The following is a 13,365-nucleotide window of genomic DNA, read 5'->3' as shown; positions in this document are numbered from 1 at the left end:
GCCGCAGACCAAGACCACCGTGTATCTCCCAGCAGCCCCAGGGGAGTGATATGGGGACACACACCAAACCAAGGACAGAGGGGGCCTGGCGGTAGGGCAGGAGAGGGAGGGACATGGGCAGGAAGAGGGAAAATACAAAAGAAAGCTCAGGGCCACGTGCAGAGCAGGAGAGTGTGGGCCAGCGTGTTCCCACCGGCCCGCCGGGGCAACACAGATCTGAAAGGGACAGAGTCCTGCGAAGGCCGGACCTGGACCTGGGGCCAGTCTCCACCGGGCGGCCGGCAGGAAGGGCCTCTCTCTCTCTCTCTCTGTTGGGCCCTGGTTTCTCATCTGTGTAATGAGATCAGTCAGAACGCCGGCCCTGCCCACTTCTGGGGAGCCCAGGAGATGAGTCGCCTTCAAGAAGATGAAGCAAGCTCTCCCCGTTACGATGTCCGCTCTCAATGCCTTTTTTTTTTTTTTAATTTATTTATTTGACAGACAGAGATCACAAGTAGGCAGAGAGGCAGACAGAGAGAGAGAGAGGGAGAAGCAGGCCCCCCTGCTGAGCAGAGAGCCCGATGCGGGGCTCGATCCCAGGACCCTGGGACCATGACCTGAGCCAAAGGCAGAGGCTTTAACCCACTGAGCCACCCAGGCGCCCCTCTCAATGCCTTTAAAAGGTAGAGAGAGGGAGCCTGACCGTGGCTCCGGTCATGATCCCGGGGTCCTGGGATCAAGCCCCGCATGGGGCTCTCTGCTCCGCGGGGGGCCTGCTTCTCCCTCTCTCTCTGTCTGCCTCTCTGCCTGCTTGTGATCTCGTCTGTCCAACAAATACATAAAATCTTAAGAAAAAAGAAGTTTACAAAAATAAAAAGCGGGGGACTTAAAGCCCTCCCAGGGCTGGGTCTGACCCAGACCCTCAGGTTGGGCCCCCCACTCTCCTTCTCCCATCTCTGCACCCCGCGAGTATGGGAGGGCCAGGGCCCGAAGCAGGAGCAGGGCACAGGTGTACGCAGTGAGGATGCACTTGAGATTAACAGCACGTGACCTCACAGCGACTGGAAGACGGAGGTGCGGCCCGGGGTCTGGCGCGCATTTAGGGGACGCGCCGAGGCCAACCAGAGGGCGTTTCTGCAGCACCAGCCCCTGGGGTAAGTAGGACTGAAGGTCACTGGGATCTGCAAAGTAGCAGGGCCTGGGGAAACACTGGCTGAGTGGCAGAAGCCTTGAAGAGGTCCTCTCGGTGGGTGGCCCTTTGGCAGACAATCCGCCCCCCCGCCCAACGCCCACCCGGACTCACCCTGCCCTCCTCGGCCTTCCCTGAGCTTTTGCTCTGGTTTTGGCCCCCCGTTTCCCAGGCGCTGAGCCAATCACAAATGGAAATGCAGTGATTTCAAATCTTGAAAAGTCTGAAACGTTCTGCGGGCATGTCCTAGTAGAGGTAGTCACAAAGAACTAGCAGGCTTGGGGCGCCTGGGTGGGTCAGTGGGTGAAGCCTCTGCCTTCAGCTCAGGTCATGATCTCAGGGTCCTAGGATCGAGCCCCGCATCAGGCTCTCTGCTCAGCAGGGAGCCTGCTTCCCCCTCTCTCTCTGCCTGCCTCTCTGACTACTTGTGATCTCTCTTTCTCTGTCAAATAAATAAATAAAATCTTCCAAAAAAAATCCAGCAGGCAATTACATAGCAGGTGGGAGTGTTTAAGCCTTTTGAAGTTCACCATAATAGGTAATTGGCATCATGTAAGAACTCTGGGGGAAAAAAAAATAGGGTATGTGGGCTGGCAATCCAATAGCATGTAAATGCATTATAATAACTCGAGAATATTTATAATCGTTTCAAAAATGTGTTTGAGGGCCGCCTGGGTCCTGCAATTGCCTAGGGGTCTGACTCTTGGTTTCAGCTCCGGTTGTGATCTCGGGGTCACGAGATTGAGCCCCGCATTGGGCCCTGTGCTCAGTGTGGAGTCTGCCTGGGATTCTCTCTCTCTCCCTCTCCCGGTGCCTCTCCCACTCATGCTCATGTGCTCTCTCTCTCTCTGTGTCTCAAATAAATAAATATTCAGGAGAAAAAAAATTAGATAAATAAATAAGTAAATGTTTTTTAAAGCAGTCCCCAAAGGAGTTTGGGTTTTAGGAGACTGGCTCTGGCCAGGGGCAGAGGTTGGGCTGAGGAGGGCTGGTGCTTGGGGCAGGGGAACCCCATGAGGGGCTTCTGCTCCAATCCGGGTCAAAGACGGTCAGTAGGCGCTCAGCCCCACCCCCTCTCCTGGCCCCAGACCCCATCTGGGACGCTTCTGTCCTGGGAAGAATTGCCCTGTCCTGGCAGCAGCCAGAGCTGGAGGAAGAAGAGCGAGTGGGTCCCCTGGATAAAGAGAGGAAGACAGGTGGTGTTGGGGAGCCCCTCTCCAGAGCCCGGGCTGCAGGGAGTGCCCCAGAGCTTGCCTCTGGGTGTGACTGCCCCATCCAGGCTCTGCCCCCACGCTGGCTGGGCGAACTTGGACAAGCCCCTGGAGGGTAACTCCCTTCAGCACGGTGGGGGGGGGGTAGGGGGTGCAGGGTGGGGGCGCTCTAGGTGCCGGGCTGGGACTGTTGACAGGGCTGTCACTGGGGCTCCCTGGACTGGGAGCTACCGCCTCCTTCCTGGGGGCCCTCCCTGGCCAGGCCCTCCTGGAGTCAGGGTTGGGAGGGTCCGGGCTTGTCCTGGGCCCCAGCTGCTGATTGTTCCTTTCAGACCCCTCCCTGGGGTGCCAGATCCGTAGGGCCAGCAGATTCTGCCCCGAACCTGTCCAACCAGTTGTTTAGGGAGAGGGGGCACCTGGGAGGAGCAGGCAGAAAGTACCAGAAGCAGACTCCTCCATCCCCTAGCCGACAGTTGAGGCTCTGGGACTCTGGAGACAGATGCTGGGACAGGCAGCCGGTCAGATGCTCGGCCTGCCCGTGGGCCTCAGTCGGGGTCAGTATTGGCCGCTGATGCCACTGCTGCTGCTGCTGGCCGGCCTCCATCAAGGGACAGGCCTGGGTGAGTAAAGGGGCCCGGGGCACCGTGCCCCTGGCTTCGGGAGACAGACCACCTCCCCCAGCCACCTCCCGAGCCCCAAGTCGGGGGACTGGGTCCTGGGTGGGTCAGGAGAGATGGCCCACCAGAGAGGTCACAAGATAGACACCTGTCCCCACGGGAGAGTGGACAATGCTTCCTCCCTCTTTTTAGGGTTCGCACCCTGAACCCCCATCCATTCTCACCGGTTCCCCCCTCCCCTCTTTCCCCTCCTTCCTGTCCCTGAGGGGAGACTTAAAGACAAGGACAGCGCCCCCCAAGGAAGCTTTCCTGGGGTTCAGGTCACTGTGGGCTCGTAAACTGGAGGCGCTTAAAGGGGTAGCTCCCCCCATCTGGGCTTCCCCGCTCCTTCTCCGTCGTTAAGTGGACAGTAAGTGCCTGCTGGATGCAGGGTCCCCGGGGCCTCAGGGACAGAAGCGGGGGCTCTGAGGAAGGAGAGGTCTGGCCTTGACCCTTTGGAGCAGAATGAAATGGAAATGAATCATACCAAGAGGGAGAGGCTTCTGGAGACTGGCGGGGAAAGCCGCCTCCCCTTTCTGCTGCCCTCCAGTGTTGGGGGTTGGAGAGAGGAGGGGCAGTGCCCTCAGGGGAGCCTTCTGGGCACCGAAGTTGAGTCCCCGCCCCCCCCCACCCCTGTCCCCCACCCCCCCACCCCCGCCCCGGGGCGAGAGAAGATCCAGAAGGGGAAGGTGCCTGGGGCGGGGTGGGAGAAGGAAATCCTCCCCTCTCAGCCAGGACACCTCCCGGAGGCGCACGTCTGGGCCTGGGGTCTTGGTGGGAAACTTCCTGTCTTGACCCCTCAGCCTCCAAGCCCCTCAATCCTCTCTTTAGGCAAACCAGCCCGGATCCTGGGGGAGGCGGTGGAGTGCCAGAGCTCAAGGTCACTGGAGCCTGTCAAGTCCAGTCTAGGGTTTAGGCTCAGGCTCCCCCAAATCAGAGTCTCACTCCAACGAGGCCTAAGACCCCTTCCCTAGGACTGTGTACGCTGCTGGGGGCGGGGCCTCCTGTGCCTCCAAGCCTTCCCCAGGCCCCACCCTAGGCAGGGACCCCAGTGACAGGTGCAGCAGGACCTCCCTCCTGGCCTCCCACAGTGCCTAACCCTAGTAAGTCAGCAAGGCAGGGGGCAGGGGCTGGCCTCAGGCCACCCACCCGTGTCCCACGGGCACAGACTTGTTAGGGAGCCCTCCGCATTAGTGTTTGCCCACAGCCTCCGGGAGAAGCCTCCAGGCCTCCCTCAGATCAGGGATCCCAAATCCGGTCTGTGCCTTCCCCCTCAGACTGGGCCCTCAGGTTGGGGCTTCCAGGACCACGACTCCTCCCTCAGACTGGGCTGTGGGGGCTTGGTTGTCCTGTTGAGCCCCTTCTGTCTGCCCCAGAGCACATCCGCTATGTGCCCCAGCTCGCAAGCCCCAGCCTGGCAGGGACCCTCACCCAGTCTACCTTCACGCTGGAGCAGCCAAGGGGCCAGTTCAGTCGCCTCAACATCTCTGACTTGGACGCCATCTGGCTGGTGGTGGCCCACAGCCATGGTGGGTGCTGCGGGGGCACAGGCCTTGGTTATCCCTCCGTGAGATGGGCGGGAAGCCTGGGAGGAGCCGCAGGTATGGGGGGAGGGGAGGCAGGTCTGGGAGTGGGATGTGGCAGGAGGGCTGTCTGGCCTGGCGGGAGGGGGTGGACCCCTTGCCCCCAGCAGCCCGCGCCATCTGACGGGCGGCTACCCTCAGCCACCCAGAGCTTCACAGCCCCACAGAGGGTTGAGGACATCCCAGCCCCTGCCGACTTCCCCCGGAGGGGCTACTACCTCACACTGATGGCCCACCGGGTCCTCTATCCGGGCAACCAGACTGGGAAGCAGCTCCGCGTCCTCCGCGTTGGCAACGACACTAGCTGCTCCCTGGCCAAACCGGGCTGCAACGCCCCGCTGCCAGGCCCGGGCCCCTACCGGTGAGCTACCACGGGACCCTAACCTCAGCCTGGGGGCCCTAACCTCAGCCTGGGGCAGCTCCCAGGGGTCCTCAGGGAGGTCTTGGGGGAAAGTCTCCCTTCTTTCTCCAGCCAGGGCCCCCCACTTGAGCCTCAACCCCCACAGGCCTTCTGGACCCAGCAGGTGGAGTTTCTCTGTCCAGACAGGGTGTGCCCCAGCCCCATCTCCCCTCATTCGGGGCTTGAGTCATGGATGCTGAGTGCTGGGGATCTAGACCATTCCACACACACATTTCCTCCGTGAGGACTTTAAAGGCCCAGAGAGGGTGAAGGAGGCACCCAGGACTACACAGCTGGGAAATGTCACAACTGGAATTGGAGCCCCTTCTGGAGGGTTCTAAGGCTGGCTTTTAGGTCCTGTCTCCTCTTCCCCGTAGTCCCCAGGCCCTGGGAGTCAAGGGGTCACACAGACAGGTGCCAGGGGCCAGAGGCCTCACCCCCGATCCTGGGTCTCTTTCTCAGAGTGAAGTTCCTGGTAATGAGTGACAGGGGACCTGTGGCTGAGACGGAGTGGTCCAGCGAGACCCGCTTGCAGCAAGGTATGGGGGTGTGCTAAATGAGCAGGTCAAACACTGGGGCTGGGGGCCGCGGGGCCTGCGGGGGCTCCCAAGGCTGGGCTGGGCTGGGGAGAATGGGCCAGCCCCCCATCAGAGGCACCACTACCACTGAGCTGTCTGCAGGTGCTGGGCGCCCCAAGCTGGGGAGAGGGAGGGTTGGTCTGGAGGCTGTTCCAGGTCCCCTTGCTCAGGTCAAGTCTCTCCTCCCTGGGGCACCCCCTTCACGCCCCTCAGCTGAGGCACTGCAGGCTGCCCCAGGGCCCCAAAGCGCGGGCACCGTGGTCATCATCGCCATTCTGTCTGTCCTGCTGGCTGTCCTCCTCACCGCCCTCCTGGCTCTGCTCATCTACACCTGGTAAGTGGACAGGGTCTCGGCCCCCTGGGAGGGGTGGGGTCTCTGGCTGGAACCACGTCTTATGTCCCTCCCCCTCCCTCCCCAGAAGACCGCAGGTGGCGGGTGTGTGTGCGCAGGCTTGAACTCCTCCTTTGTCCCTCTCGCCTGCCCGTGGCCCCGCGGGAGACGGTGGGGGCAGGGGCGTGTCCACACTGGAGCGCGCACCACTCGCCCCCTGGCGGCGGCAGCCGGAATTGCGAGTGGGGGGGCTCGCCGCCGACACCCCAGTGGGATACATCCAAGGCGAGAATGGCTTTTAGTTCAAGTCCTGAGTTTTGCCTCCAAACTTCATCTGGAGCTCGGATGCTGGGGCCTGGTGAACCGGCGGTGCCTGCAGCTTCCTAGAGGAAAGGGGAAGGCCGGTGTGGGTCGGATCTGGGGAAGACAGGAGAGCAGCAGAGCCTCAGTTTCCCCCAAAGCTCCTATGCCTAGAGCTCCAAGCTGTAGGACTTGGCGTGAGCCCTAAATTCATCTCGTCTCCCCTCCCCTGAAGCTATGACACCTGCGGGACCACTCCCATTTCGGGCCCAGAGCAGTCGGTGTGCGTGAGAAGATATGACACCCACCACGTGACCAGCCCTCCAGCCACGGGGGGCTCCTGAGGGGTCCTCGTCTGCCCCTCAGCCTCCGCCCCGGTCCCGGCTACAGATCCTGCCTCTTCGGGAGCCCCGGGAAGAGAGCGTTTCTGAGTGAGGGTGGGAGGAGGGGGTCCTTGCCCCCAGTTGGGTCTGTCCTTGTCAGAAATAAATGTCCCCAGCATCCCCGAGCCCATCTGAGTTGTTGAGAGGCTGAGCAGTCCCCCTGAAGCCCTGTCCCCAGCCTCCCTGGGAGGCTGCGTATGTCTGCCACTGGCTGCCCCATCTTCCCAGCGTCCTCCCTGTGGCCGCCCCTCTGGCTGGAGGGCTCAGAACCTCTAAGCTGCCGGCCAGCCCGAGAGGCTCACTCTGGGCGTGGGGGGCAGGGTACGTCGGTGAAGCCGACCCTGGCTCCAAACTGAGTGCTGGGGTGTCCCGCATTTGTGACCATCAGCCCCGCTCTGTGCCAGGCTCCCCAAGGCGGGAGATGCCCCACACAGTGTCCTGCCCTCAAGACGCCCCGTGCTGTACGGGGAGGAGAGGGACACCAGCCCTTCAAGGACGGCGGGGACGCTGGCACCAGAGATCCAGATGGGGCTTCAGGAGAGGCTTTCTGGGCACGTGTAGCGTTGGAGAAGGAGCAGCCCTGTGCCAGGTGACGCAGGAAGGGTGCTCAGGTTGGGGGGGAACAGCATATGCCAAGGCCCTGGGGCCACCAGGGGCTGGTGGATGGGCAGGTTTGGGGTGGCTTGAGGTTAGGGTAAGGGTTGGCAGGGAGGCTGGAGGACAGCCTGTGCTGCGTGCCCTGGGGGCTGGAGGCGGGGAAGGAAGGCAGTGGCTGGGTTCCCAGGTGCCTCTTTCTGGGAGGTGTGAATGGCCCTCGCTGGTTTACTAGCCCTTGCAGACACATCTGGTCCTGCTCTGGAGGAAGTGCTCACGTGACCATGGGGGAGTCAGGCTGGGAAAGGCAGGGAGGGGAGGGGGACAAACAGGCTTCCACGCCCTGCCTAGGTCAGCCTTGGCCTCGCCAGAGCCTTTCTGGAGCAGCCATGAGCCCTAACCCCGGGGCTGGGTGACTCTGGACCTATTGGTTACCCTCTCTGGTCCTCAGTTTCCCCTTATGTAAAAAGGGAGGGTTGAGCTGGGCGACTAAGTTCCTCACTGCACAAATCAATGTCCGGTAGGGTCAGGCCTAGCAGGAGACAGATGGCACGCTGCAGGAAACGTTTACAAAGGTGTGGTCAGAGTGCTAAGGCAGCCAACAACCGGGGCTGCCCAGCCCTCCCGTACCCGAGGGGCCCACGGGAGGGAGTGGTGCTTCCAGAACCAGTGAGCAGGAGTCCTGGGGGAGGGTCTGCCCCCCAGACCTAGGGGCTGTAGATAAAAGAACTCAACCTCCAGAAGGGGGGAGGGGGACAGGGGAGAAATACCCCTCACGCTGGTGGCTCCAGCTGACCTCACCAAACCAGAAGCCAGAGGACTGCACCCCAAGACTGTCCCCTCACTTCAGACAGCGCTATCAAGGACTGGGTGCCCAGGATACCCCCACTTCTGTCCAACTCCGCTACGATGCGGAGGTTCCCATGACCCCATCCTCGGACTGGGTCACTTGCTAGAAGGACGCACAGAACTCAGGAAAATAGTCTCCTTGCCATTACCGGGTTATTATAAAGGCTACAACTCGGGGGCAGACTAGAAGAGATGCACAGGGAGAGGTGGGGGAGGCGGGGGCGTGGAGTTTGCATGCCCTTTCGGGGCGCACCGCCCTCCCAGCGGGGCCGCCCACCCAGAAGCTCTCCGAAGCCAGAACCCATCGGCTAGGGTCTTTGTGGGGGCTTCCCTCACGGAGGCGCAACTGATGAAATCATTGGCCGTTGGTGATGGAACTCACCACTTCCAGCCTCTCATGAAGGTCATCCCATCAGCGTGGCCTCAGGTGTGGTTGACCAGAACATGTTACAAAAACATAAGATGTTCCAGGGCGCCTGGGTGGCTCAGTCGGTTGGGCGTCTGACTCTTGGTCTCGGCTCAGGTCATGATCTCAGAGCCTCTCCTCGGAGCCCCTCGCCCACGGGCCCTGCTCCCAGGGCCCTTTGCAGCCTCCAGCCTCCCCATCTCCATGCCCTGGCCCCCATCCAGACCCCGGTTGTCCCCTACAGCAGGAACCCAGGTGGCCCAATGGACAGTCATGGGAAATCAGGAGGCTCCGCCCCCCACTCCCTGCAAGTGTGCATTTGTGCCCCGTTCCTAGCGTGGGACCTAGGGCTCTGCTGGGAATGCTGGCTCACACGAGGGGTGTGCCCGAAGCCAGGCAGGTGGGAAGGGCGATGAGGCCCTGGAGAGGAAGGGATCCGCGAGTCCTGGAGTCCGGGCGTGGGCTGCTTCTGCATCTGGCCCCACCAACTTAAGCTTCTTCGCGGGTGTTTCCATCCTGGGGCACAAAAATGCAACCCCACTTGAGAGACGGGTCTCTCTGGGGTCCCAGCCACCTAATTGGGAGGCCTCTCTCCAGGAGGACAGTCCAGCCAAGGACTCCTCCACTGTCCCAGGACGCACTGGTGAGTCCGAGGCCAAGAAGCAGGCTCTCCTGGGGTCCCCCTGGGGACGTGCTGTTACAGGACCAAAATCTCTGCTTGCTGGGGTGGCAGGGTTTGAGCTGCCCAGAGTCACGTCCAAGGTCCCTGTGCCATCTTGACGGGCCAAGGGCTCACACATCACATGATGTTCCCCTTGCTCTCCTGCTGCTAGTCCCACCTCCCATCACCTTCACGGGGAGCCCAAACCCTCCCCGTCATTCAAGCCCAGCTTAAATGTCGACCTTTTCCTTGTGGCCACCTGTGACCCCTTCCACGGCAAGTTTGTCCCCCGACTAAATCTCAAGGACTCCAAGAATATCTCCTGATTGCTCCCAAAGCGGGGGGACCCCATCCACCCCTGGTGGGGTGAAGGGGCCAGGAGAGACAGATGGGGAGTGGTGGAAACAGACGGGAAACTTGCACAGCCTTGTCGGCCACCCCCGGCCCCTCCAGCCCAGCCCATCGAATACCACACACGGAGGGCACCGTGAGTCAGAGGACCGGCTGACTCCTGCACGGCACCTACTACCAAGTATCTACCAAACAATTCACATGTGAACCTCCAAATCCTCAGGCAAGGCCGTGATAGGCTCATTTTAGAAATGAAGAAATAGATGCATGGTGAGGGCCATCAGGGGAGGAAACCCAGCTCAGGGGTTGGGGGGAGAAGGTCTCAGAGCTGAGCCACAGGGCTCTCGGAGGGGAGACGGGGTGCCCAACCCTCCCACCCCTGCCTCCGATCTGGACAGCAGCCTGGACGGTCCCCTTACCTTCCCCCGGCTCCCACCCCCAGCTGCCGTAGTGGGAGGAGGAAGCAGGGCGTTTCCACCACTTTCTGCAGGGTTCAGGAGGTTAATGAGAGCAAAGCACAGAATTCCACTCAGGAGATGCACTTCTGGGAAGTCAGGAACCTGGGTCTGGGCTGAAGGCCAAGGGTGGGGTGGGCGAGGGCACCTCTGGTCACGGAACCTGACTGCCCGTGTCCCTAGGGCCACTGCTCGGCCCCTCCCACTGGTCAGGGGACACGCCCCCCCCCCCCCCAACTGGGGAGTCTCCAAAAATGTCAGAGACCTCTTCTCTCCCCATGGCTCCCCTGCTCCAACCAGGGTTGCTGGGAGGTGGACTGACACAGCTTTGGCGGTCCCTAACTCACCAGCCGTGAGCCAAAGGCTTGGTTGGCAGGTGGAAGGGAAGAAGGAGTTCTGACCCGGGAGGGATGCCAGGCCTGCGTTAAGGACCCAGGACATTGAAAGCAGCAGACTGGACCTCTAGTCTCCATCTTTAGGCTTGGTCCCCAAGGTGCAAATGTTCATCTCCAGACCTTCCTCTCTGTCCCCAGATGTTTGTCGTCCTCCCCAGGCCGTGTGCTGGGCTCTGGGGGCAGGAACAGCTTAGACACAGTGCCTGTCCTATGTGAGGGAGGGTGGCCAGGACAGAGGGACAGACCCCAAGTAGAAAGACCCCAGGTAGACTGTCCTGAAGTGCCACAGGAGATGCTCAGGGAAGATTTTTGTGTCCCGTTCGAGGTAAGGAAGGGCTCTGTGTCTGCCGACCAATCCTGTGGGCCCTTCAGCTATGATGGGGGCGGGGGGGCCCTTGGACCACAGGACAGTGGGGACGAGATCAGAGCTGCCCTGTTCTGCCCAACAAGGTGGAAATAGCTCAAGTTTCCTCTACAGGGCCGTTGGAGGGAGGTGGAGAGGCCATCTGGTGGGTCCACTGGGGAGAAGTGGGGACAGGTGTGCAATGCCCAGGGCGGGGCCTTTAGAGTTGACCTGTTCAGGATTCTACCCTAGAACCCCACGATGCTGCTCAAAGGTATTTCCCCGAGAGAAGACAGCTCGAGGGTCCCGCAGAAGACACGGGAAGGACTCACGTTCATGGCCATCTTATCCATGACAGCCCCAGGCTGAGCACAGCACAGGGGGCCCTGCACGGGCCAAGGGAGAAGGAGATCGTGGCAAGCCAGGCACAGAGGCTGTATTCTGTGACATTCCATCCAGATAAAGGTCAGAAGCAGGCAAGACTCACTGTCAGGACAGAGGTTGTCCATGGTGGGGGGCAGGGACTGGACCGGGGCACGAGGAAGCCAGCTCGGGGCTGGGAATGTTCTAGACCTTGGCCTGGGGGAGGGTTACCCAGGTGTAAGCATGTGTAGAAATCCTTCCAGCTGTACAGTTAAGACGTGTGTGTTTTACTGCCTGAGAAAGGGTCCGTGTTTACTTGTAAGCGTCCAAGGAGTCTGCACTGATCAGCATCACAGACGTAGAGGCCAGCAGGCGGAGGCCCTGCCCTGACAGGAGCTGGTCCCCACCCCCCAACCCCCCGCCCTCCTCACCCATCGGCCGGCTGCCCGTGTCGGGAAGAGTGTGTGGGGTCCAGCAGGGGAAGGGGGGAAAGTCATACAGAAGATAGGAGGTTGGTGGGGGTCTTTCTGGGGTTGGCTAGGGCAGGGGACCCCAGTGAGCCGAGGCCAGGGCCCCCTGAGTTAGAGGAGTGGAGGAGGGGGTGATGGGGAGCACTGCCGGGAGGGGCGTTGGCGCGGGAAGGGTGTGCGGGAGCTCTCTGTGCAGGAGTCGGGCCCAGACTGGGGAGCTGCCCCCACGTCCGGTCCCCCAGGACTCCTGGTTCCTGTCAGCCCGGCCTGGGCCTGTGCCGAGCTGGAGCAGGGAGGCGGTGGCGCCAGAAGCCACAGCAGGTTTACGTTCCGGCTGCCGCCGCGCTGCTCTCAAGCCAAGTCCCTGCCTCACACGACATCTTTGACCCTTCGGAGCCCGGAGAGGCCCCGTCAGGGCCCTTTGAGCCGGGGTCTCCTTGCAGTCATGCTCTCCCCGCAGCCTTGGGCTGTCCCTGCTTGAGACCTGAGACTGGCGCCTTCACCCGCACTTCCTGGCCCCATCCCCACTTCTTCAAGGCCAACCTGGGGCCACCTCTTCCGGGAAGCCCACCAGGAACACCTCTACCCTCCATAGGAAGGCTGTGCTTTTGGTTGCTCCCGGACCCAAGGCTGTGCACTCCCTGCCTGCAGCTTTCAACACCAGAAGCTCCTGGTTTCTCAGTTGTCTTGCCATGCCTCAGTTTCCCACTTTGGGGAGGCGGAAAAGTAGTTTTCACCCACAGGGGTGGAGGCTGAGGGGGTTAACAGAAAGGGGCCTCTGAGCTCCCTGCTGGCAGCCACCCTTTGCTGCTATTGGGATCCCCATGCACACAGGGCACCTGAGGGACACTTGTCACCGGCCCTGTGCCTGCCTCTGCTCACCTTGACTTCTGCCCAAGACCATTCTTGGCCACCTGGGGATGCCCAGAGAGGCCTGCAAGCTGTTGTACCCCCATCAGCAAGGAGTCCCTGGGGACAATTGGGGAGGGACAATATTCTCCTTCCCTCTGCCCCTCCCTAAGTCCAGGGGTCAGGATGTTCCCCCTTTTCCTGTCTTTCCCCGTTCTGACTTCCGGTCTCTCTCTGCTTCTGTCTTTCTCCCCCTAGTTCTCTCTGTCTTTCTCTCTGAGGGAGGTCTCTTCTCGGTCCCCTCAGGGAGGTGGGGGCCGTGCAAGGAGGGGGCAGCTCCATGGAGGGGACCCGGGGTGACAAGGGCCGGCCCTCACGCAGCCGGGGCTCACTCTGAGGTTTCCTCAGTCAGGAATGGGGGATGACAGAGAATGGCCCTCGTGTGCTCAGCATGAGAAGGTGCCTCCCGAGGTTTGGTGACCTCAGCCCGCTCTGATGAGTGGGACAGCCACTCTCTGGGGCGCACTTTATATATTAGGCAAGTGAGGCCCAGAGAGACAGAGTTACTTGCCCAGAACCACACAGCAAATCCTATCGGAGCGGCGGATTCAGGTTTTGAACCCAGCGTCGTTTCTCCAGGACCCACCCTCTTCATTGTGGGCCTTGGTTTTATTTTTTATTTTTTAAAGAGTTTATTTATTTATTTGAGAGACAGAAATCACAAGTAGGCAGAGAGGCAGGCAGAGAGAGAGGAGGAAGCAGGTTCCCTGCTGAGCAGAGAGCCTGATGCGGGGCTCGATCCCAGAACCCTGAGATCATGACCTGAGCCGAAGGCAGAGGCTTAACCCACTGCTGCCACCCAGCCCAGAGCCTGCTAGGGCTCCCGGTGGCCCCGAGTTCAGTCCAGGGTCCTGCGCCCAGAATTTCCGGGGGTGCAGCTGGGCCTCTCTAACCTTTGTGTGGGGGCTGTCCTCACCTCCTTCAGCACAACTGCGGAACTGCCTCGCAGTTCCCTGCTC

The 13,365-nt window shown here is 61.1% G+C and overlaps 1 protein-coding gene across 1 annotated transcript; it reads left to right on the top strand.

Moving 5' to 3' along the window:
* Nucleotides 1-2,767: 2,767 nt before the first annotated feature.
* Nucleotides 2,768-6,735, top strand: UPK3BL2 (uroplakin 3B like 2). Its single transcript, XM_059155282.1, has 6 exons — nucleotides 2,768-2,999; nucleotides 4,403-4,564; nucleotides 4,760-4,979; nucleotides 5,481-5,557; nucleotides 5,810-5,930; nucleotides 6,463-6,735. The coding sequence occupies exons 1-6, from the start codon at nucleotides 2,879-2,881 to the stop codon at nucleotides 6,569-6,571; spliced, it is 810 nt and encodes a 269-aa protein (XP_059011265.1). The 5' UTR covers nucleotides 2,768-2,878; the 3' UTR covers nucleotides 6,572-6,735.
* The last annotated feature ends 6,630 nt before the right edge of the window (nucleotides 6,736-13,365 follow it).

The sequence above is a fragment of the Mustela lutreola genome, chromosome 17 (genome assembly GCF_030435805.1).
Source record: "Mustela lutreola isolate mMusLut2 chromosome 17, mMusLut2.pri, whole genome shotgun sequence".
NCBI classification, from domain to species: Eukaryota; Metazoa; Chordata; class Mammalia; order Carnivora; family Mustelidae; genus Mustela; species Mustela lutreola.
This window is presented reverse-complemented; position numbering and strand designations above follow the sequence as displayed.

Excerpts from the sequence above, each read along its gene's own strand:
- UPK3BL2 (XM_059155282.1), top strand. The coding sequence starts at position 2,879 with ATGCTGGGACAGGCAGCCGGTCAGATGCTCGGCCTGCCCGTGGGCCTC. Across the intron at positions 4,980-5,480 it reads CCAGGCCCGGGCCCCTACCG|AGTGAAGTTCCTGGTAATGA; the intron begins GTGAGCTACCAC and ends TCTCTTTCTCAG. Across the intron at positions 5,931-6,462 it reads GCTCTGCTCATCTACACCTG|CTATGACACCTGCGGGACCA; the intron begins GTAAGTGGACAG and ends CCTCCCCTGAAG.